This window comes from Polyodon spathula, chromosome 3 (assembly GCF_017654505.1).
Source record: "Polyodon spathula isolate WHYD16114869_AA chromosome 3, ASM1765450v1, whole genome shotgun sequence".
Classification (NCBI taxonomy): domain Eukaryota; kingdom Metazoa; phylum Chordata; class Actinopteri; order Acipenseriformes; family Polyodontidae; genus Polyodon; species Polyodon spathula.
Window position 1 is genome coordinate 9503957 of NC_054536.1, and position 26139 is coordinate 9530095.

General features: G+C 38.6%; 1 protein-coding gene across 9 annotated transcripts in view; it reads right to left on the reverse strand.

Annotated features, from left to right (window-relative positions):
- LOC121312688 (voltage-dependent L-type calcium channel subunit beta-2-like) overlaps positions 1 to 26139 on the reverse strand; it is a 116878-nt gene that overhangs the window by 42580 nt on the left and 48159 nt on the right. The window contains exon 1 of one of the 9 annotated variants that reach the window (XM_041244370.1): positions 14811 to 14905. The exons of 7 other annotated variants lie outside the window; for them this stretch is intronic. In XM_041244370.1, the coding sequence (XP_041100304.1) occupies positions 14811 to 14861 (51 nt within the window). In that variant the 5' untranslated portion in view covers positions 14862 to 14905. Of the gene's footprint in view, positions 1 to 4957; positions 5119 to 14810; positions 14906 to 26139 lie in introns of those variants that run through there. One more of the 9 variants, XM_041244374.1, reaches the window with a different exon arrangement.

A 26139-nucleotide genomic window follows, 5' to 3' on the forward strand; every position in this document is an offset into this window, starting at 1 on the left:
CTGCATTTTTTTTTGTTGTTTTTTTGTTGTTTTTTTAATCATAAAGGCGAGCAAAGAGTAGCCTACCAGAGAAAACGCATTCAACATGATTAGAGAAATTCACCAAATAATTATAAACAAACTGTATATTAGGTTAGGGAGTTCTATCATAATTTCAAAAGCTTAATAAATATATAATGAAGTGTTACATACATGGTATAATAACTATAGATATATTGTGATATATTGTATAACTAACAACTACAAACACAAATAGCACTTCAATCGTACTTATTTATAGCCTACAATCATACATACTAAAATATATACAAAAGTAGATGTGAACATGAAAATAAATTCCAACCAAGCCTACATAGATGGCTTAACCCACTCCAACCAAAAAGAAGATTGCGGCATGCACATTAAAAGAGTTGTACATAGTAAGCCATGTCAGAATACCCCCTCCCTCCTCCATGGGTGGAATGACTAGTGGGGTTTACATTTTTTTTAATCCGTGCCCTCCGATTTCAACCCACACTCCAGTTAATCGTAAATCAGCGTTTTATATGTGAAGTGTTCTAAATAAATGTACATTCTGGATGACACAATGCACAATTTTAAATGAAGTTCACAAATTATACACAAAATAGACATTCCCATTATTTTTTATTTCCGTTTGGCTGCTGCTCGGTGGTGGGAGAGCTGCCTCCCTGTACACTGGTAGTTTCCATAACAGTGAATTATGCTTCCATTCATTTTTCTTCTTCTCATTAACATGCATTTTGATTAACGTGTTCCCCTTATCTAGTCATTGAGACAGGAAGTGATATACGTGACCTGCAACAATTAAGCTTTTTAATGGGAACTGTGTTCATTACCGACCTGATTGACCCAATTTCAAAGCTTAATGACTTGATTTTATTAACATTTAGTTGGAAATTACTTGCTACTACAATTGTCGTTACTATACCGCAAGTTCAATACAATAATAGTTACAAAATACCCCCATGAATTACCATGCAATCCATTCACTATAAATGTCTATAATTTATAGTTTTGAAATTTTAAAGCATGCATTCAAAGCATTTGATATTAAAACATCACGTAACACAAGAAAGGTTTCAGAACGAGAAAAGCCCATTTGGCCCATCAAGGCTTGTTCTCCCCTGCTGAGGGGACTTATTAAAAGCACAGAATCGAGTCTTTTTTTTTTTTTTTTTAAATGTCCCCAGTGTTTTAGATCCTGCTACTTCACCTAGTCGGCTAGTCCATGCATTTACAACTCTGTATAAAAAAGTGCTTCCTACCTTCTGTTCTAAACTTACTTTTACTCAGCTTCCACTTATGCCCGGTTGTTGTTCTCTCTGTGCTAATTCTGAAGCAGTGTCTTGAGTTAACTTTATCTACACCATTTACGATTTTAAAAACTTAAGTCAAGTCCCCTCTTTCACTTATTTTTTCCAGACTGAAGAGATTTAATTATTTTAACCTGTCCTCATAGCTCACGTCATTCAGTCCTGAGATCTGCCTCGCTGCCCTTCTCTGTTTCTTGTCCAGTGCAATGATGTCCTTTTTGTAGCGAGTCGACCAGATCTACATCTGGTACTACCTAACTTAAAGAAATCTTTGTTTGCAGGCCAAGCTTTCAGATGGTCATGCACTGTTATGGCCATTTCACCTGGACATTGGAATTGTCCCCAACTCTTCAAGGACTTATTTCCTGTCAATAAACAACAGCTGCTGAAGACATGCTGGGGTGACATGACCCAGGAAATGTTAAAATAACACTTTCTGAGTTGTGTCAGGAACTGTTACAGCAAGATGAGAACTGTCTATACCTATTGTAGTCTGAGATGTCATGTTTTATATTGCGATACCATGGAGTTTGTTTCTTTAAGAACGTGTTAATTATGACTTATACAGTCTGTCAGTTTCCTGAGCCTGGATAATTTGGATGTCAAGATGATATTAAGCTACTGAAAAAGTTTTTGTACAGCTTAAATGATACCAAAAAGAGATCCATGCTGCACAATATAAAAGCCTCTTAATTAAGTGTGTCAGGGTACTTGCGTCAATTGCACAACACTGTAGAGCTTCATTCTGGTAAACAATAGCATTCCTGCTGGGGTGCACTTTTACAGAAGAGGGATGGATACGAAAAGCTAAACAGCAATTCCAATTCAAATTGCTCTTCAGTTAAACCCTACTAACACCTCCTCTACTAAAATACTAGTTCAAGATTTATATACAGTATGTACACTCTGTACAGCACTCATTGAAGATTTCCATCCAGTATGCACACTCTGTACAGCACTCATTCAAGATTTACATCCAGTAAGTACACTCTGTACAGCACTGTGACAGAAATCGAATGGTTCTTGGTGTTAGATCTCCCTCCCGATCTGTGAGGGCACTATGTAAAAGGAACAGAGTACCCTTAATCAAATGGCATGACAATTTATTCCATAGGGTAGTTGGAAGTCGGTCATTTAGGAAGGTGGCTGAGCTACAGCACCCGAGCTCAATGACTCGGACGGGAGACGGCGTGGCATCTGAGGATTGGAGGAGCAGATGCACTCGTTAACCTAGGGGTCATGAGCGAGGGTATTACTGGGAGCTTAGCGTAAGTGATCTGTTCCTTTGTAAATGGTTAGAAACAAACCAAAAAGGAGACTGAGAAACGTGAGTGTTGTGTTTTGTTAGTTTGTCTAGTTTACTGTTTGTTTGTCTGTTTCCAAGACTAACACCTATCCGGAGCTGTCACCGCAGGCCAGCATTAAACCCGACACCAACACTTCCCTTTCACGGAGAAAACTGTCTTTGCACCACGAGCACTAATTCACTCCCTGTAGGAACAGTGTATGTGTTTTGTGTTACGGGTCGGTGTAAACTTGACTTTTGGTTGTGGGTCAAACCCAGGGATTACAAACAAAGTTACACATGCAGCTGTATCACTTTATAACATTTATTATTTACAGTTGTTTGCCGTAAGGCTCTGGACATTGAAGCCATCAATAAACACCCTTGCCTTTGAATCATTGCCTGTATGATTAATCCACCTGTACTCACTCACCACTTTTTTAAGATTTACATCCAGTATGTACACTCTGTAGAGCACTCATTCAAGATTTTCTGGTTGATAATTAAACTACTATAGTAAGTATTTAAGGCCCTTTTAGAAACTAGGCTGTGGTAACAGATAATAACAGTGCAACATGTACTACATCCAGTAACCTGTATTCTGTTTGTAGACACAATTTTTCAACAGCAGCATTTTATTTTTTTAAAGAGAACACTACTGCCCTGGCTTTACTCTTGCATGTGCTGACTGTGCTAAATAAGTCTCCTGTGTTTTAAACAGCTTTAAAACTGTGGAGGAACAAAATGTTGCTGTTGTTTAAATCACAGAGTTTTATAACCGTAGATGCACATGCAATGTTATAACTAATTTTCATAGCCTTTTAAAGGCTCTGTTTCGATCAAGTGAAGTCGACCCCAGTGACTAATTGCACTACAGTAGCCTACTGTGGAATCATATTAATTGGCAATAGGATGCTTATTACTGGGGCTACACTGTCACTTTGTCATGATTAATTCATTCATTAATTCATGATTAATGTTATCTCACAAAACAAATGTAATAACACTAAAAGCCTAAGCTGTTTAATGAATCATTAAACCAATGATGGATGGGGAGGGACAGTGTTTACAGCCAGGTCTAAGCGCTGCAGGAATACAGTAAAATTGGATAAACAAATCAATACTAAGCATACCTACATATATTCATACACACATTGGTGTCTATTAATATTACAGAACTGAATTTGGACTGCCTCCACTTTATAATAAAATGACCTGAAATGGTATTTCCATTTTCAGTAATAAACAATGAGAGCCTGTATTTTTTAGGCCAGCACAATGATTTTGGAAATTAAGTGTCTCTGGACTCAATTAAAAAATCATGTGCATAAATATCGTTTCATTCAGTCAATAGCTCTGTCTCTTTGCTATGAGTAAAATGTACACTGTAACCCTAGATTAAATTGCTGTTATCAGAGGGAGGGGCATACTTTAAGCTACCGTTTTATGGCTTGCTAGAATACAGCAATTCAAAGAAAGCATGTGTCATTAAACTACAGTACAGTGGGCTAACAAAAGCCTAGTAAGGTCCACGTGAATCACGACTCACACACACACAGAATAAAGAGAGCTCCTGTCATACACTTTAATGTTATTCTCATCTTTGTTTTTCTGTTGCATCGGAAGTTCGGGGAGGAGGCACCAACCACGTTCTTGAACAAGGAAGTTTCTTTAACCAGAAGTAAACAACACCATGCCTTTTCACTGGAAAAAGGCAACATACTTTGCATTTTGTTGAACTAAGACCACCCCAAACTAATTTCTCGTATGACTGGGTGTGACGTCCTGTTTCCATAATTATGTGTTTAATAATACTGAAAAACTAATTACAAGCAAGTCCTCTAAGGCTGGTAACAACAGCAAAAACAGTATGGAAATGTTGCAACCACAGGCAGCATCTCTTACGGTATAGGGTAGATTATATTCTGATGAAGGCTGATGACATTTCAAAATCAATAAAACATGTATCAATCCATTCAAACAGCAATTTGTACAGTGCATTAATGAAGATAAGCTGCATACAGGAGGAAGGCATCACCAGTTTACATCTGGAAGCCATTCGGTATTCAGACAACAGTGAAGCACATGAGTCAGATATGTTTAAAAAAAAATGAAGGGGGTTATCAAGCCTTTCAAATGTTACTTTAAAGGTGTTGGTGAATAATGCAATATTTTACTAGTATGGTAAAGTAAGCGCTTGAAACAAATTCACTCTGCTTGAAAATAAGATCTGTATCATTTGAAAACTGAATGCAAAATAAGTTACATTGACTGATTGTCTGCATGCCAGCACACTTTTAGCACTTTTTTCTTCTTTAAAGAGGCTTATCAAACTTACCACGTCAGACTCCTCACTGCCGTAGTGGTACATGTCTTACTGTATAAAATAACTATCGACCATGGCCACCCCAAGCTCTTAGAGAAAGGCTCGTTTATGTATAAAAAACAAAAAGTTTATCCTTCCAGCTTTCAGTCTCCCCCAGCTGGAGGACGGGGCTGTCTCTTTCCCACGCTTGGAAATCTCCTTCAGTGTACTGCTGAAGCTTTCAGGCTCCCTCCCCCTCAGCCAGTAATTTAGAAAAATGAAACTCTGGCAAGCAGTGTGCAGGCCTGAAAATTCCAGAATGTAGTAAAAGCAGCTGCAGAAGTTTTGCTGTACAATTCTAAAACTAGAAAGAGACTACAGCAAAAGAGGAGCGGAGGCTTTCATTCACAGGTCGATGCTTAACGATGGAGATCCCATGCTGTCGTGGAGGAAGACGCTTAGTTGTTAGAACAAAGCAAAAGAGCAGAATATGAGCTCCTAAATAAGCTTAATGGGCCCATTTCCACAAGAGCAAAAAAAAAAAAAGGCATATAACTAGCAAGAAACAACTCCTTACAGTTCAGATCTCTTTCTTGGTATGGTTGTTTTCATAAGAAAACGTGCCTTTGGCTTTGTCGGTGCTTCTAAAAAGGTCAATTGAGTTGTAATACTGTATTTATACAGCATTACGCAACATTTACATTTATTTTGGTTTCTCTATTTTTAGAAAAGGGACGTCATCTGACCGCGAACAAATGCTTAATGAAACTGCCCCTTAATTGAAAAGCCAATGTCATTATTAGATCACAGCATTTCACAATAATTGTTAGTGTTTCATAATTGACTAGGTTGTAAAACTCATAAAGTAATATTAAACCATTGTCCCTTGTCACAGTGCTAGCAAAGTTTTGCTAAATCAAAGACACTTCCTAAGACCACCACAACGTTTTCTAATGGTTTTGGGGCAAATACAGGACATTTTTCATAACAAAATACACCCTATCCCTCTTTTATTTTAAAATAAACTACTAAAATACCCAAATCATGTTTAATTTGTTGAGAAATGTTGAGGTTACTGACAGTAAGACTCAGCAGATGCAGTTACAGTACAGTCATATTTTAATCTTAATGTCTTTGCCTTATTTCACATTTATCATTTCACATCGTAGGCTGCACACGTAGGAACAAGCACAAAAATATGATCCTATGTCACGATACTCCTTGGTTGGCCGCTTCTTTTAGAACAAACCTTGCCATTACACTCTTGCAACAAGCACAGTACAGTGGAGAAGAAATCAGAAATTCAAAATAAGGACATTCAACCAAACAATGACAAGAACTCAGAAAAAATGAGGTTAACACCAATAACAGAACCATTTAAAGAGACATTTTTAAAACAGCAACAAAATGAAAATACAAGAAAAATAACACAATGCTAAATACCTGCTATATCCGTTTCTATGAGTGTTTTACTATAATCCCCTTTTTGTTTTACCATCACTAAACATCCTGTATGATAATTTCACTCAGTATAGGTTTTGTCAATATCGCACACACAGTACTGTATATAGCTTTGTGGTCAAAGCACGGTGAGACTGCCCAGCAACTCCCTGTCAGTTTCCTGCACGCATACACTGGGTGTTCATAGTAGGGGGTTACATTTTTTATACTTTGAATTACATTTGTGTGTGTATATATATATATATATATATATATATATATATATATATATATATATATATATATATATATATATATATATATATATATATATATATATATATATGTGTGTGTGTGTGTGTGTGTGTGTGTGTGTGTGATTAATTATTATGATGAACTGCACTGTTTTATGTTAGTTGGCAAGGATGGGGTTGCCAATTGTGTAATTAACTCCTAGCCACCTACTATATAAGAACCAAGCTTCACCTGAGTCGTTGGTGAGTGTTTAGAGCGGAGAGCAGAGTCTCATGCACAAGAGAGAGAGAGAGAATCACACAGTAAAACAATTGCTACCTGGCCCGGGTGCACCTCGTGCGGCCACTTGGATCACTGCCGGTGGTGCCTCCAGACTGGTGCGGTCGCTGTGGACACAGCTGGAGGAAGTGCAGTTTTGTGGGACCGGCAGCACAACAATCTTTGCAGCTGGTTCTGGAGGCAATATCTACCACAGCTTTACTGCCGCCATCCGTCTACTGGTGCTGAATTTCCTAGCTGCAGACATGGGAGAGGCTCCGCCATCTTCAGCAGCCGTGAGTGGAGCCATAAATACTCCAGCGCATCAAGTGAAGGAGCCCGAGCATCCAACGCTCAAGAGAGGGAAGCCCGAGCATCCAGCGCCCAAGAGAGGGAAGCTAGAGACAGAGCCACCCCGCCCTGGACAACACCGGGAGGCGGAGGCGATCACCCCACGCCCCTTTGCCTGGGCCACGTGACCCAGAGGGAACTCCACCAGGTCCTGGCACCAGAGGGAGAAGACCTGCCATCTCCAAAGAGAAAGGGAGAGGCCTTGCTGTCTCCAGCACTGTAAAAAGACCCTGTCGTTCCTACTCCCGCCTGTTGTCCCTGTCTCTACTGCCAGGTGAAGACTGCCTGCTGTGTCTGTCTCCACCATCAGGGGAAGACTGTGTGCCTTCCCTTTCTCCACCAGAGAGAGACCGCCCACTCTGCACACAGCCATTGGTGTCACTGACGCCAGGGAAAGACTTCTTGCTGTTCCCGTCGCCATCGCCTGGGAAAGATGTCTTGCTGTTCCCTCCTCCAACACTAGAGAGAGATGGACTGCTGTGCCTATCTCTGCCACCAGAGGGAGACGGGTTGATGTTCCTGCTTCCACCAACAGAGGGAAAAGGATCACTGTACCCGTCTCCGCCACATGAAGGAGACGAACTTCTGTTCCCGCCTCCACCACCAGAGAGAGAGAGATGAGCTGCTACTCCCACCACTGTTGCTAGAGGAAGATACCTTAAAGTTCTTGCCTCCAGCACCAGAGACTGAGTGTATGATGTCTCGAGAACAGGAAGGGGTGGAACCATCACCATCCTGCCAGCCTGAGAGGAAGGACCCGCTGTTGCCACTGGAGTGGAAGAAAGTGCTGCAGTGTTCTCTGGAGCGGGAGTGGGTGTAGATGGTGCCGTGGTTCAGTGTGCCAGGAGAGACAGTGATCTCCACCACGGGGAGGAGAGTTAATGGAGCTAACTCTGCCTCCAGCAGCTGATGGAGCCGAGGAATTCTGTCTGCTGCCGCCTTGCCCAGAAACTCCCATGCTATCGCCACTATCAGCACTGCCCAAGATGTCTGCCCTGCTTGTTTGCTACTGCCTGGGTCTGCCTGTTTATCACTGCCCAGGGCCACCTGTTTGCCGAGGTGTGTGTGTGACGAGGTGCCCCACCCCTTTATATGATGTGCACTATATTATTTGCATGTTTCGTTTTATATACAGTGCCTTGCAAAAGTATTCATACCCCTGACCTATTCTCTCATATTACTGAATTACAGGAGTGATTTTGGCCCACTCTTCTTGGCAGATTTGCTCCAGGTTGTTCAGGTTGGTTGGACGACGCTTGTGGACCGCAATTCTCAAATAGTGCCTAAGATTCTCAATGGGATCGAGATCAGGACTTTGGCTGGGCCACTGTAGGACATTCACCTTTTTGTTCTTGAGCCACTCCAATGTTGCTTTGGCCTTGTGCTTGGGACCATTGTCCTGCTGAAAGGTGAATTTCCTCCCAAGCTTCAGTTTTTTAGCGGACTAAAGCAAATTCTCTTGCAGTATTTTCCTGTATTTTTCTCCATCCATTGTTCTTTCAATTGTAACAAGATGCCCAGTCCCTGCTGATAAGAAGCATCCCCACAGCATGATGCTGCCAACACCATACTTCATTGTAGGGATGGTGTGTCTTGAGGCATGGGCAATGTTAGGTTTACGCCACACATAGCGCTTTGAGTTTTGGCCAGAAGCTCTATCTTGGTCTCATCTGACAACAAAACCTTTTCCCACATCGCAGCTGGGTCACTCTCATGCTTTCTGGCAAACTCCAGACATGCTTTCAGATGGTACTTTTTGAGTAACGGCTTCTTTCTTGCCACCCTCCCATACAGGCCAGGGTTATGCAGAGCTCTTGATATGGTTGACTGGTGCACCATTACTCCACTCCCAGCCACTGAACTCTATAGCTCCTTCAAAGTGATTGTTGGCCTCTCTGTGGCTTCTCTCACAAGCCTCCTTCTTGTTTGAGCGCTGAGTTTTGAGGGATGGCCTTTTCTTGGCAGTGCCTGGGTGGTGTGATGCAGCTTCCACTTCCTGATTATTGATCCAACTGTGCTCACTGGGATATCCAAACACTTGGATATTATTTTGTACCCTTTCCCTAATCTTTGCATTTTTATTCCTTTATCTCTAACTTCTGTAGAATGCTCTTTGGTCTTCATTTTCCTTCATATTCACAGCCTTACCAATGATCCTTCAACAGTGGGGTTTTTATCCAGAAAATGTGACAGCAACTTTAATGGTTCACAGGTGGAGGCCAATGGTAAGGTAATTGTGTCCTCATTAGGGCAATTTCTTTCATCGGTGCAAACTGGGAGCTTCCACAGCACAGAGGTTGAATACTTATGCAAGCAAGATATTTCATTTTTGTTATTTTTCTTAAAAATATTTCCCAACATAAAACCAATGTCACCTTACAATAACTGATTCTGAGTTTCAGTGTATAAAAATAAAATATCAAACAGAACGAAATTGCAATGTACCATTTGTAATTCAGTAATATTAGAGAATTGGTCAGGGGTCTGAATACTTTTGCAAAGCACTGTATATATAATTGTAGAACGTGACAGATGGCTGAGAGTTAATTGATTGCTGATTGTGTAATTAACTCCTAGCCACAAGCTATATAAGGACCAAGCTTCACCTGAGTAGTTGGTGAGTGTTTGGAGCTGACAGCAGAGTCACAGAGAGAGAGAGAGAATCACACAGTAAAACGATTGCTACCAGTTTATGATAACATTACAGGTACTTGTTTGCTTGTTTTGTTGCTCTGGCTCTCCTGCTGATTTATTTTGGTGTTTGTTTTATTTTTCTGTTTGATTAATAAACACACTGCTACGGCAGTTTCAGCCCTGCATTCAGTCTGCTGCGTATTGCTTCCTGGTCTGTGACATCACCACACACGCCACTCAAGGCATCCTTGTGACACTGACCCATACATTATTCTATTTATAATACACTCCCTGATATCTATTATTCTTTGTATACTGTAGGCTAGATTTACAATACAAAATATATTGTTTACATTTTTGTATTTAGACTGCATTCAATAAAATGTGAAATTATACAGTGGTATACACTCCCTGCCACTATTATTCTCTATATAGGCTATATTTCACCAATGGAAAGTATGTTGTTTACATTTTCGTAACCATAGTTCCATTAAGTAATAATACATGAATGCAATGCCATGTTCCATGTAAACCAACTCATCTGAAGCATAAATAGACCATGCGCTGCCCATCAGAAACGTAAATACAACCCCATCCCAGACTCTGCTGTTTTTTATCACTGTCTAACATCTCTTTGCTTTCAAATACCTGAAAGGAGCTATCTCTATGCAATGGACTAAAACTCCATTCATGGCTTTACAGACGCCGATACTATCAACTCATTTTAACGGAACAGAAAATGCAACTGCACTAGCGAATACAAAAGACACATTGACATAAAACTTGCTACACCACAAATGTTCCTTGAATTTTGGGAAGTATAATACAGTCAGTGCCTGTCTATTCTAGTTGAGTATACTGTCCTGAGAATCCAATATGTACTATACAGTACTTCTAAAAGGTCACATAGTATATCTAATAATACTAGCTAATACAAAGATGCATTGACCTAAAACTTGGTACACCATCAATGTTTCTTGGGTTTGGGAAGGATAATGTGCTCCTAGTAGTTTACATGTGTACTCATTGACAGTACTAGAAGTCTGGGTGAGTGTTTAAAGTCTACATGGACACACATCTAGCATCTTGATTTAGCATATCTATAACAGCAAAGGCACCTCCCAGGCTTTAAATCCCTAAACCTATGTTGACAAAAGTTGTTTTCAGGCAATACTCTACGTTTGCATTTTGTTATTTCCTTATTACCTCCACTGATTAACACACATTGGTTCATGTGTTGGAATATCACTGCAGGACCTAAATGAATAGCCTACAGTACCTACATTCTGCATTAGACAGTAGTGTATGCTGGACCAACAAATGCTTTTACAAACTATAGCTTAATCACATAAAAGTGTTTGAAATACATTTTCTCCTTACGCTAATGCTAACAAAATGGATTATAAAACTTTCGTTAAAACTCCATTGAGGGATTTCTCCTTGAAGGGACTTCTTCATTTATGTCTCCAAATGTCAGTAAAACACAGAATTGAAGCAAACACCCAAACACAGTGTCAAGGCACATACAGGTAAGTTATACATCTCATGATTTGGGGGGGGGGGGGGGGGGGGGGGGGGGGGGAGAATAAACAGCAGATATCCTCCTCAGGAAGCTCAAATGAACCTTCCAACTCTAAAGCCATGTTTCCACATTAAGTTCTTGCATTGCAGACCTGATTTATCTACTGCAAGATGGCTTAAGTGCTCATCATGTTCAGTACAGTATGTGGTTGATTAAAATTTGTCTACAGTTCAAATCAACTGTAATCCTTTACATTCCTCTCTGCACACAGATGTACTTGCAATTCAGTAATACAGTAACACCAGTGCATGTCTATTCTAATTGAGTATACTGGATTGAGAATCCAGTACATATGTACTGTACAGTACTTCTGAAAGGTTAAGTCGCATATCTAATAATACTTAAAATCAACTGTTAAAATAGACAAGCTTATAATTAGCCGTCACTTATATTTGGCTGATAGTTCATTTTACCCATGGGAAATAATTACATCTTTTTGACAGACAATGAACCGATGTTGGATTTGAGTCAACTTCCATAATTCTAGTAACATAACAAAAAGATAGGCTGGTTAGCATGTAAATTAAGGGCATTCTGCTTGGACAGGAGCAGATATCGAAAGCGCAAAAAAAGGTGTAAAATTGCTTATATTATTAGGTTATTAACACAAAATAATAGATAAAACACGCAGAAACCTAACGAGCAGAAACCAAATGCTACTTAACATTTTAAGTGCCTTCAATGAGTGGTCGAGATAAGCTGCATACGTGCCATTTTATGCATTAAAAAATCTGAAATATGCGTAGCTATTTAAATTTTAGCAATTTTGCTGCACAGCTGGTCTGCCTCCCCTAAAAATTCCACTAACAACTACACCTCCCAGAATACAATCTCTTCAGTTACTAGGAAACAATACACAACAAATAAAAACAACCATCAAACATTATCCAATCTCCAGCTAGCCCTGTTGTTTTTGCAGCCAGTCACAGTAAGAATAACAATAATTCGAAGCTACACAGGTTGAAGCAAAACACCCCAGTCCAGCTACAAATCCAACTGGAACCATCAGAGGCAACCGCTAAAAAAAGGTGCCTATAATATTAAACAAACTGTTTTATAACTTACTAATGCATTTCCTTATTTTATATATCTGTGTTTATATTGACGTTTTAACATGTTCACTGAGTTTAAGAATTTAATGTTAAAATATAAGTAAAGTCATGAATTTGCAAGTGCGCGATACCTCAAAAAAAATGCGCTGAGCCGATAAAGAAGCTTGTAGAACACACGTGTGGTTGTGCAGTAGTTCAAAGAAACATTGTAGTCAAAATCGAAGGCTCTTTTCTAATGCCTACCCAAATACCATTAAAGATTGTGTAGTATTTATAATCATGCTTATACTTCACTGAAGTATAAGAGAATATAATATGCTCCAGAAGAACTAAACTACCTTCTAAATTGTAATGAAAAATAAACAAACATGCTAGTGGTATTGGTTTTCTGCCCAGGGGCATCTTTTAATAATGGAATGATTTTAGGAACAAAGGAAGCAGGCATCTGTTTGTTTAGCCGACCGGTTATTTAAAAATTGAACACCGAATAATTGTCTTGTTTGCTTTTTTGCAGAGTAAGATCTGTCAGTGTCTTGTTCTGTAAGCACGCAATAGCTTATTAGAGTGTGCAAATGAAATGCTGCATGATTCGTTAACTGCATAGGTCACTGAGCTGTAAAACAAGGGAACAGTAACTGCTTAAATCTTCTTCAGAGAAGGCTGACTTGAGGGACACAATCATACATGTTAAAATCAAAAAGAACATGTTCTTGTAAATGGTGTTTCAGACAAAACAGGAGTTTGGATTATACTATATATTCACCTTCCACTGCTCATGTTTCCTTAGCACTGTGTATTTCTTTCACTGCATTATTTCCCTGATGAAGGCAATGTTTAGCCAAAACGCAGCATTTTTTTAAAGGTGTGTTTAGCTAATAAAGTACTTTTTTGATATGTGATTTGCAAGGTTCCCTTCCTTTTATTCTGTTCAGAATAGCTTGGGAACTAACCTATTTTGTTAGATTTCACCCATTAACAAATAAGTCTAAGGTTTTGGTCTATTTTTAAACCAGCTTTGCCGCAGGTTACTGTACTTTGAGAATTTCACTGTGTATCTTTCCTCTTTAAAGTGAACCAAATTAAAGTTACTGTAAGCAAAGAATAGACCAAATAAAACAAGTGCATGAACTGCAAGATACTGCCAATCAAGCACCAGGTGAAGTTTATTCGTACTGCACACTGAATTTACTACAACAACATGCGTCTTCCTAATGCTGTGGACTTTCCTAAAGAGATATTCAGATGTATAATTAATGTGTCCCTTATAAATGTTTATGATGGTAAAAGTATGGCAAGGTGTAATAAAGCATACACATACTGTAGTGAAAGCATTGTAAAGCAGTGGAAGATGCACTGACAAAGGCTTGATAGCCGCAACACATCTGCTACTTTACCTTTTTTCTTTTGTCACCTGCCTAACCATGTTTCAAAGTAAAATAAAAATATCCTTTTTAAGGAGTGCTGACTTGTTTAATTTTCAAATGTTTATATGAACAACATGGCAAACCATTGCAAATGATGGTAAATGTACAGTATAATCATGGTAATAGCATTGGAGAACTGCTACATTACTGTGGAAATGTACTGGTAAACTCTTATCAGGGGTGTCTCAAATTAAGCAGACCCCACAAATCTTAAAAGTACACATACTGCATCAATACAAATTACACTGCAGAAAAGTAGTTTTAAGGCAAATGCAATTCTAAAAATAGAGCCTCCTATGTTACTCCAGGTTACTGTACTTAAATAAACCAAAATGAAGTGCACTTGAACTTGAAGATGTGAAAACAGGGACATGACAAAAAGCAGAACACATGAAATGATCAATGCTAGAATTGCAACAATGCATGCTGACGTGCTTAGTGCTTACCAGAAGCAAGGCTACTGATCTAAAATCCAAGTGTTATAAATAAACCCTGAGCAGCCTCTATACTCCTGAATGAAACTCACATACTGGACTTTACCAGCCAGGATCCTGTGAGAGCAAATGGAATCTTCCCAGAAAACATTTACACCAAAGGCGGCGTTCCTCTAGGCACTTCCTAATTAACAAGACTTCCTTCTGTTTAGCTCTGACACACACACACACACACACACACACACACACACACACACACACACACACACACACACACACACACACACACACACACACACACACACACACACACACACACACACACACACACACACACACACACACACACACTTTGCATTAGTTAAATAGCACACCTAGATAAGTAGGCCAACTTCCTTTTGCAACACAATGTTATACTTCTGCTCTGGGCAACAATTGGAACCATATGCTGCTTACCCCAGATATTATGTGTTTAGTTCGTGGAGACATCAGCCGTGTATCCAGCATACCAGTGTAAATACTCGCAGTGGGTCACCCACACAACCAGAAGTACAGGGGCTTTAATTAGTCCCAAGCGTAACTAAGCCAGTGAAAGCTTTGAGCCAGGCCCCCCTCCTCATTGAGAAACATGACGTCATCTTCTTGTCTGTGATGAATGAGGCCTTCCAGGAAACTTCTCAAAGCATGCCCACCACATGCACAGCAGCTGACAACTCTCAGCTGTTGATTTGTTACAGTTTTGCTTAGGTTAAGGGCTCAGCTTCGGAGCTCTGTCAACATCAATTAAATGGCAGACAGGGAGGATCTTTTTCACCCAGTCAATGTGACGTAAACTAACCTATAGCAGCACATTGCTGCCTGCACAATTACTGGCACAGAACAGAGTACAATTACATTTCACTGATCCTGGAAGCATGGCTGGGAGCGAGGAGAAGCAGATCAGAACTACAAAAGCTTCAGTGATGAACACTCTTTATGAATGTTACTTGTCAAAAGAGAAGCACGTTCTGCTTTAGTTAACCACAGCTAAATGTATTATCGGATATGTTTGCGGCATGCAGAAACACACACTGTGCGCCAACGTAATTCAATCAGCATCCCGCGCTCCAAAAGTCAGCCTTTATGTAATAGAGGAATATAACAATTACTCTGAACACTTGTAATGCTTTTGGATTAAAAAGGGCCTCCCTGACGATGCAGCAGATGTGAATGTCCATGTGACCACAGTACTACAGTGCATAAGAAATTGATCAAGAAATCAAACAAAAAAGATGATTCAATCACAAGCTGACCTTGTTGAGACTTTAAACTTTATGAAACAAACTCTTACAAAAAAAAGAAAAAAAAAAAAAAAAAAAAAAAAAAAAACTGTGGAATGTGTAACAGGTACTCAAGAGGCACCATTAAATGAAAATGTTTTCAGTAGTGCTGTGTGTCAGCACTGTGAAAATGTCAGTACTGTGAGTACGGGGAACAGCGTGTAACACATTATCATGCAATGTTTTATCTTTTTTTTTTTCCTTGAAGAACTAGCTCACCGATTAGAGGCTAGAGTATGTCTTTGTTTAAGTGCTGCTAGGGCTTGTATGAAGCAATGACCAGGTTTGTCCATAACTGTTGAGTGGATCTCTGTGTATAGGTAAAATACAATTCTTTATTTCTTAAGTTCAGAATCTAGGACAAGGTGACCTTTTGTGTGAGCTCTGACCCTGCTATTCAGGTAAGGAATATTGAATAAGACCTCACATTCCACTGTGTTGTACTACTTCACAAGTAGTACCATCGATATAAAGAATCAGTATTGCTATTTATAAACATCACAGTCAGTGTATTTACCAGCTTCAGGGTGCTTCTTTTTATTTTTCATACATTTAGTTGGATAGTGTGTTCTGTGGTTGCGAATACATAACATGTTGCTATGGAAAGTACCGTTTTTGCATTAGCCACCATGGTTGTTTTGTCCACCAGTAAGGCGGTGTAGTCTGCTGATGTCACATGGCTTTAACCCCTCAACTGGACTGTTTCTATCACGTGGATATGTTTGCTGTCGAAGGTACAGATCAGTACTAAACAGTACATTTCGAACAAAATAGTGGAAATCACTTAATCAACTAATGCACGTCAAAGCAAATATTAAAGCAAGGATGGCGTTTCTTATGCATTTCACTTAAAACCGGACCTTGGGGCGTCCGGGCTTGTGAATGGCTGCCCACCGGATGCCAATTCCCAGACTGTCCGGCTCAAATCAGACAGGTGACAACCCTAAAACAAACTCAAATCCATGTTTTCAGTTCATTTCTCCATGGAATGTAAGCAAGGTTTTCCTTCTGGTAAAGTCGAATGCACAGAAGGTTGAACTATGGAAAGTTGTTGTGGTAAACTGACTACAATATATTTTTGTGTAGAATATATCAGCCCACTTATTGTACCTTTATGATGATTATTACTTAAAAAGGAACACATGTTATTTCCTGAGTGATTCCTAATTTTTACTGTAAGTAATCTCTTGAAATGAAAAATAAAAACTGTACCCACTGCACTTTAATACCACATAACCAGTCATCTCTGTTACTAAGAATTACAGAAATATTGGCAAATATACTATGGTATTTATTTTTTGTGTGTATATATATATATATATATATATATATATATATATATATATATATATATAATATATATATATATATATATATATATATATATATGCAGCAGTGGCATCTACTTATTAAATTAAATATCACTTTAGAAAACTGAATAGCGAGTATGCAATGTTTAAACTCGACACAACAGATACATCTCATCACTACCCTCCAATTTCAGATACATATTTAAAACAAAATTAAAATCTATCCTGCTCTCTGCTGACAAAACCGTTGGACTTTTAAACAAGGTCGGGTTCGGCATAGAATTCTATTGTGCTCGCCGCGGACGGGAAGGACTGCAGCACTGCGCAAACTGACACGGAAGTCGTTTAGTCCACATATCATCTAATGCTGGTTTATAATCTAGGGAAATTATACCGGTTACTGGCCATTGGTGTGAAAACAGCCTCAGAAATTATTGGTTAGCTTCTGTTGAAGACTGCAAAGCCTGAGTAGGATCATTTCCTACAAAAAAAATAACAAAAAAAAGACACTTGGAAGCCCCTCCCTTGAGTGCCAGTGCATTGTAGTGTTTGGCTGTTCAATTCACAAATGCCATTTTATTTCATCTCGAAAATGTTACTATAAATGTCAATATTCAATGTAATGTTAATGGCAAATAAAAAAAAGTACAACATATATGTTACGATCATAGTCTTCAGGGACTATTTTTTCCAGGTGGAAGGATACATAATATATTTCTTATTTTTTTTCCTTAAAAAAGCTTATTTGTGTAATTGTTAAAAATAAATAAATGTAGCCATTTTATGTGAAATAACCCTCTCCAGGATGTGCACTTCCTGGGTGGTTGAAGGAACTCGGTCTGTGAGTTCCTGGCTTGCTTGCCTGCCTGAATGAGCTTACTGCCTGTCTTATTGTTTTATTGTTTTGATATGCAACAAGTTTAATTTATTGTGAAAACTGCTTTTATCAAAACAAATTAAAACGTTGTACCCCCCCCCCCTTCCAATTTGAAATGTAAATTGTTTCATTTGTTTAATTTAAAAAAAAAGTCTGAAGAGTTGCAGAAAGCTTTCTTGTTGTATCAGGGAGTGAGCACAAAGGGTTTGGAAGTCACCTCATTCGGGAACAGCCAGGAACTCAAGCAGGGTGTCACATCAATTACTTATGATTCTCAATTAAGCACTTTTAGAAGGAAGAACTACCGCTGTAAACCGAAAAAGTACACCCAATCCCAACTGCCAGAGTGCTGCTCCTTTGAAAAACTGCTACACCCAGCGCAGTATTTCCTACAAACCTGGATAAAATGAATGATCAGATCTGTAGCCACGTTCTCCATAACCTTGTAATGATGGATACTCGCAAGTTTGTTACTGCTCATCCTCAATGACCCTTGAACCAGGTTTACTTCCAACAGACAGAGACTTCTGCTTCGATTCATTTCCTGAGAGCCTTGCTGTTAAGCAGTGCTGCATACCACCTGGAGTACGTTGGGAAGACCAGTGGGGGTCTGACGTATACAGTACACGACTGGCTTCTAGATCATACTCATATGATAGAGGTGAGACACTAAATTATTACATTTCAGAATATTTTCAGGGTGTGACTTCTGAGGATAAAGACTTTGAATCAATACACATACAAAACTGCCCCATGATTTTGTTTTTACTGGATTTTATAACAGAGACATTATTTAACACATTTGGCAACCTATAATAAATATAGTAACCTCATACTATCATTTAACATGTATTTCAAGAAGCCAAGGGGAGCACAGCCGTTGTTAGTTTACTCTATAGTCTATTTCAGTAGTATCTTTATTTTAGTATTACTAAATTCAGCATTATTGAGGGTTTAAGAGTTATGGTTTAAAAAAAAAAAAAAAAAAAGAAAAAAACCTCGAACTCCAACTTTTGTTACTATTGTTGGAACTAAAAATTCCACTTTTTATAAGCAACAAGGCTGCATTCTCTGTTCAGATGTTCACATGCTCAGCTGCTTAGCCTTGCTGACCATAAACCTCAAGCAGTCATTTAGGAATGAAGTTGGCCAAGTGTTACAATTGTGATTTTCATTAAATGACAGTAGCTGTTATTTACTTCATGCTAATATTGGACTCGGCTTTCACAAAGATAAAATTAGATAGTCGTGATGTGGACCAAAGATGTAGCGTCATTGAAATATATGAGCCTTCAGTGCTTTTCCTCAGCCAGGTAGATTTCTTATTGGCCCTGTGCTGATGGCTGGAGTGTAATGCTGGCTCCAGGGATCAGCCTATTTGCGGTTTGTCTGGAGCATCAGCAGACATGACAGCAGCAATGCTGGCTCCAGGAATCAGCCTATTTGCGGGCTCGCTAGTGCCTCAGCATGGCAACTGTCTGGAATGGGCTGGGAGGGGCACTTCACAGGGTTCATCAGGTGGGTACTTCCCGTCTTCGTGTTTCATCGACTAGCCCACGGCACCTCAGGAAGACTCGACAGTAATCCATTTCTGTAACACCAACTATCAATTTTTTAATTTTTTAAACATTTTTTATAGAATTTTCCAAACATGTTTTAGATAATGGCACAAAACCAAAAATCACATAATGATTTGGTGTTCTGGGAATGCTACAGTAAAGCCATGGGATAGCTCAGTAGAGACTAGTAACTTCATTACTGGTAATGGGAAAAGCTTCTGTGTAACACATCTTTTCCCAGTCGTGTTATGGGGATGAATTTCTCCAAGCTGTTAAAAAATATTTCAAGAAGTTTATCCTGGCTGTCGAAAATCCATCAGTGATGACCATCCTCAGCAGATGTAGGAGAATTTTTAAATGTGAAATTGTGACAGAGATCGAATGATTCTTGGTGTTAGATCTCCCTCCCAACCTGTGAGGGCACTGTGTAAAAGGAACAGAGTACCCTTAACTAAATGACAGGACAATTTATTCCTTAGGGTAGGTGGAAGTCGGTCATTTAGGAAGCTCAGTGACTCGGACGGGAAATGGCGTGGCATTGGAGGACTGGAGGAGCGGATGCGCTCCTTAACCTAGGGGTCATGAGCGAGCGTATAAATAGGGGACGTAGCGTAAGTGATCTGTTCCTTGGTACAAGGAGTCTGTGTTGCCGTATTGTAAACCGTGAGTTTTGTCATGTGTTTGTTAACTGTTGTCTATTTCTTAATAGGCTACCAGTAGCACAAGCCGGAGCTGTAGCGAAAGCCAGCATAAACCCGGACATCACTTTCACCCCTGCATTTTCACGGAGAACTGTAATACACCACTAGCACTTATTCACTGTCACTAGGAACTGTGTTTTGTCTTTAGTGTTGGTGTGTTAAACTGGACTTTTGTTTGCGGGTCAAACCCGTGGGATTTTTACAAACAAAGTGATACACGCTGCTGTATTCACTTCCATCATTTATTATTTACAGGTGTTTGCCATAAGGCTCTGGACATTGCATTAACATCAATAAACACCCTTGCACCTGTTCGTAATTTTCTGTGTGATTCTTACCTGCACTGCACTACACTCGCCTGTACCCACAGAAATTAAATCACATTATTGCTATTTTAATGCCCTTTTTTTTTTTTTTTTACAGCAGTACAATGGGGTCTATTCAATTGATCTTTATGCCTGCAAATCTAAATAGTGACATTTAACTATACTGAATCGTAAGAAATGTATCCATAGTAAATTAGGTCTTCAAATTAGGGTGATGCATATAGCAGCTGCAGTACTTGATTTATGCAGTGTCTACAGCAATGCACTGTGATGACATGAACTGCCATTTGTGCCTATACTGTCTCGAAACAGTTTAAAAAAAAAAAAAAAAAAAAAGTGCTGTGACAAAAGTCACTACACTAAAATGTTATTATATATACACACAAAGAAAAATAAAATAAAACATTCAGAATTGAATGTTTATATTTGCTTCTTTTAAAAAGGTATTAGTCAGGGCAACATATTGTAGTATATATGGTACAACTCCCTGATTGAGCTTCATTACTTATTTGACAAAAATCCTATAATGACCACTATATCTTGCAAAGGGATAGTCTCTTTCCCATCATGCCTCTTAATGATTGTTTCTTGGTAAAGAGACTTAGATGGCTTGTGTCAATCCAGGATTTACAAAGAAAGATACAAATGCTATCCCCTCCTAGCTTTCGAAAACTGTCACAGCATTGTGCCCTCGTTATACTGTACTGCAGCCTCCACAACACAGCGGCAATACTGCCCATATAGTATCTTGCTTCTAAAGAATGAACCACAAAAATGCTATTTCATTTTTTTTTGAAAAAGGAAAGTACTTGAGGATAGAAAGCTTTTATTTAAATCTCCACAACCTAATCTTAATACAATTAATCAATCAAGTTAAATGTGTTGTTTTCTATAAACAGTACAGTAATCCAACAACGTGGGATATGCTGTCTGCTTTCTATTTAAACACTACAGCAAGACCTTTTGCATAAGAGTAAACTGGGTGACAATGTTTTAGAACTAATTTAAACCAATACACACACTGTACTGCAGTGTTATGTACTGTTATTTTTTATTATTATTTGTTTATTTTAGCAGGCTCCTTTATCCAAGGCAACTTACAGAGACTAGGTTGTGTGAACTATGTATCAGCTGCAGAGTCACTTACAATAACGTCCCACCCGAAAGACGGAGCACAAGGAGGTTAAGTGACTTGCTCAGGGTCACACAGTGAGTCAGTAGTTAAGCTGGGATTTGAACCCTCACTATCAAATTAAGTAGTAAACAGACAATATTAATGTACTGTAATTGTAAATACAATAGCAACAGTCGTCCTTATGGAAACTATAAAATATGTTTATTTCATTCGGCCATCCTCATATCCATGAATGTTAATGGACAATCCTCTACTATATGTATTTCCTGGATACATAAAAGGACATTCTTAAAAGTTTATTTTTTGATAAATAGTTTTATAGACACATTTAAATGAGACAGAACATAAAGCAAAAAAGCAGCATACGAAACTATTATTATTAGGTGAGAAATTGGATTACTCAGCCTATCCACTGGGAGATTGCTTTCAACACAGCAATAGCAAGATGTGCTAATTCACACTACAGTCATAGAATCATTCCACAGCTCCACTTCAGACTGTGTTTACTCACAGCAGCAGAGTTACACCAGGGAAATGGATCTGCCTTGTCTGTTTTCCATTTTTGAGTTTGTGTGGATGTTTATTTTGTTAAAAATATCAGTAGGGGTGTTATTGTATTATACATGATGGGAGCATACAGATTATTAAAATAAACCCTAGATGTTATTGTTTATTGCATCACAGCAAGTAAACCAGTCCTGGAAGAGGAGACTGAACCATTTATTGCCATGGCAACCAAGTCACAACAGCATCATTGGTGAGCTAGGCACCTTTTATTAAAAGTTAGAACTGAAGGGACAGCTGGATAGCTTTCACTGTAGACTTATTGTTTTCCACAATTACTAACACTCCTGTCTTTTAATTTGGTTGTTACAGCAAACAGTGGTGCCAATCTATTATACTGCAGCTTGTCCTTTTTCATCCTGGATACACCCACAGGAACTGTGAGTAAATTCTTCTTTTGTAGAAAAAAATGGGACAGCTCTTCATAGTTCCCCCTTTTCTAATATCATAACTAAAACCACAGTCATATGCTGAACTCCATTTGATTAAATAACATATCATATACTTTATCACAGTCGGAATGCCTCTAATACACCAAACCAAATAGAAAAGCATTTCTTCATGTAACAACAAATGTTATGTAACTGTATTTGGTTTGATTAATTTCGAGGCACATCAGGACCTTGCAATTAATGTCTGATAAACTGAAGGTGCTAAAAGGACGCACATTTTGTATTGTTCTGTCATAAGAATAAAAATAAATAACCCTAGGGGTACGTATCTGTGCTTTACCTCCAGAGACCTGAGCTTATCCTAGTTTCATTAGTAGTCTGCTGATTCCTACAGTACAGTGTTTTGTGTACAGCATGAAAGCACAACTTGATTCAAAACAAAAGCCCAAGGCAGCATTACATACAGCAGACCTGCACACAAAGTCAAAGCTAAGACAAACCAGTAAAACCAGTAAAGCCTGTGGAGATGGCCAGCATTATTAGTTCTTTACCATGGATTTCAGGAAACAAAAGAAAAAAAGTATTACCTTTGTTCTTCCAGGCATGCTTGTAGGGATCTACCTAGAAAATGCAGCTAGGCTGGCTTTTGTTAACCATGACAGTAATAAATTATGTAAACCCCTCATTTATTTTCAGCACACAGTGAAAGTAAATACAGCTGATGCCTTAAACTGCACCCAACATGATACTCTGCTGAAATCTATCCACTAGCACAGTTGTTGCCATATTTGCAAACCTAGTTTTCTATAGCTTACATATGTAGCATCCCCTTTGTTTTAGAAAAACAGTTTTTGCATATTTAAGAAGGTGGTTACCTTGAGAGCCCAGTGTCTCAGCAAGTGTATCCTGTAAAATTATATCAAACATTGCAGCATGTACACAGTTTTATTATTCCTTGTTATGCTTTCTGAGCACAACAGGTTACCATGTATGACCTCCTACTGCTGCCATGAAAGGATGTAGCCTGGCACAGTGGCTAGCAGATGTCAAGGTGGGGGGAATGATTGTGTGCCTGCAGCCAGTTACTGGCCAGTTAATAAACTTGTAGGAATGTCTAATAGTAGTAGCACTATAGCACAGTGGTCATTTTATAATTAATGATGTGCTTATAAAAAGTGGCAGGACACAACTGCAGGCACAATCAACAGAAGTCTAATAGTAAGTCTCCCTCTTCATATTTTACCATTGTGAGGGTGTTTTTTTTGGGTTACTAGGAACTGAGACTGACCATTCCACATCATAGCAACCACCAGTTCCAAAGAACTTCCACAGTCTAGCAACCTTGGCTAAAATCTAGTTAAAAAAAAAAAAAAAACCTCTACAGTACACTCATACAGGAACAAGACAAGTGTTTCATTGACCCTCTGTCAAAAATTGCCTTTCTTTGGTTTAAAATTCCATATTTTTAAAGACTGCAACCTCAGTAGAGACCAATATCGGTGCTTAGTCACATGTGAGGAAAATAAGAATACTACACTCATGCAGTAATACTGAATTATCAAGGGTATGTTTTTTTAAGTAGATGTGGTGAGGCCAGCTGATCCAGTTCAAATATTTCTCAGTGTGTCTCTGTGTTAGAAGAGCCCTCGTATTTCCCTGTCTCGCATATAGACTTACACAAACAAACAGCAAACTCCCTGGAGAACCATGTTAATCAATCAAACTGTAACCACTGTCAGGAAATGCTCCTTACAGTACACCTAGTGACAAATCATTATAGCTGCTGTAACATGTGAGAACAGAACGAAGCTGTACTCACTGCATGACAGCTTATGTTTAGCTCAGAACGTAAAAACAAAGAGGGAGGACTCAGGCCTGGTCATGGAAAGAAGCACTATATTATATTATAAAACTCAAAACAAATACTTTATTATTTCTATAAGATGGTTAATAAACGCTTTTGAACAAATTATAAGTCAATTTGTTTGTTTGGACTCTAGAATGATGTTTCAGTGACGATAATGTTTGGGGGGGGGGGGTTGACTATACACTATGACACTTATAAAATAGCTTAAATAATGTATATTTCCCATGCTCTGGTTCATTGATTACAATAAAGTATCACTGTACAATGGTTAATTGAATTTTTTCACTGCTTGTTAATTAAAATGGGACTCTAGATATATTCTAATCCATAGTGGTTTAATCCCTAGAACCCCTCCAACTGTCCAACTGTGAAAAGTAGTCATTTAATCCCTTCAATAAGGTCACCACCTAAATCTGTTTTATGTGGGCTAGCTGAATACCTTCTGCCTTTCAATTACATGTCTCATGAAATGTTATGTTAATTAAAGAGAGAGTCAAATCAGATAAACTCATCAGATCAGAAAACATCACATTTTCAAAAAGAGAGTAATTGTCCAAAATGACACCTGGAGCATACAATGGGAATTGTTAGCATCTTGCTGAGGGTCATACATTCACAGTTTTCTGTTTAATGCACAAAAGCTGTCTTATAATGCAGAGTAAGTTGCAACAGATCACATATCCTAATAAGAGCAAAAAGTTAATAGAGTGGTTCAACACACAGCTCTCTGTAATGTACACTATCCCATAGGGGAGCACAAACCTCAAATTTAAGGATTGAGACATAATTAAAAAATAACACTGTAGGAGCATAATTTAGAGCTTTTATTTAACATCATGTAATCAAAGAAGATACAAAATGATACTGCAAAAGTCTACCGGAAGCCATATTTTAAATAAGGTATGAGAGCATCTCTAACTATCAAAGTTTTTTGTGCTTCTGTTGAAGAAATGATGGATAGCCTTGAGCAGATTGTACTGGAGAGAGTCACTCATTCAAATAACCAGTCTCATTATTTTATAAACAACTTGCTACACTAGAGCACACCTCAATGTACCCTTCTGTAATAATACACACCAAAGAAATAACTGTCATATTTCGCAGGCATAAGGTATTTTCCATCAAAAGGAACTGAAAATGAAATTCACGTTTTTGTAATAATAAAACAAACACAGTTCTGGAAATAAAATGATTCTATTGTCTTGCATTGTATCTACTGTAGTGCATCCTCAACTTGGTTTACGTGTTTACTGTGATACACCCTAGTAACATGTAGTAAAGCTTAATAATCAGATGCATTGCACATCATTTTAGAATACTATGTTATTATACAATGAAGCATATTATAGCACAAATGATTATTCTCCTTTTTTCCCTCTAGTAACTTGTGAGATGGGCAGCAACTTTCATACGGCAAAGTGTCTGAACACAGATTGCCCAGGATTAACTGCAAGGTCAGCAACTTGGTCAATGCACCGGCAGTATCTGCTAAAGATTTGATGGCCTAGGCTTTAACAATTTAAGGGTATGTATGACAACTTTATAACGGAGCACCTTCATTTAATCTTCAGTGACTGTGCTTTGTAACTGTATTTGCATTCTGTATTACGGTAGTGCATGCAGTCTTGAACTCTAGTCAAAGTTTGGGGTGATTGGTTTTAATTCCTAGAACACTGGCACAGATCCAGTGGACTGAAACTAGGTTGGCTGGAATTAAAACACTCCACTTACTCAT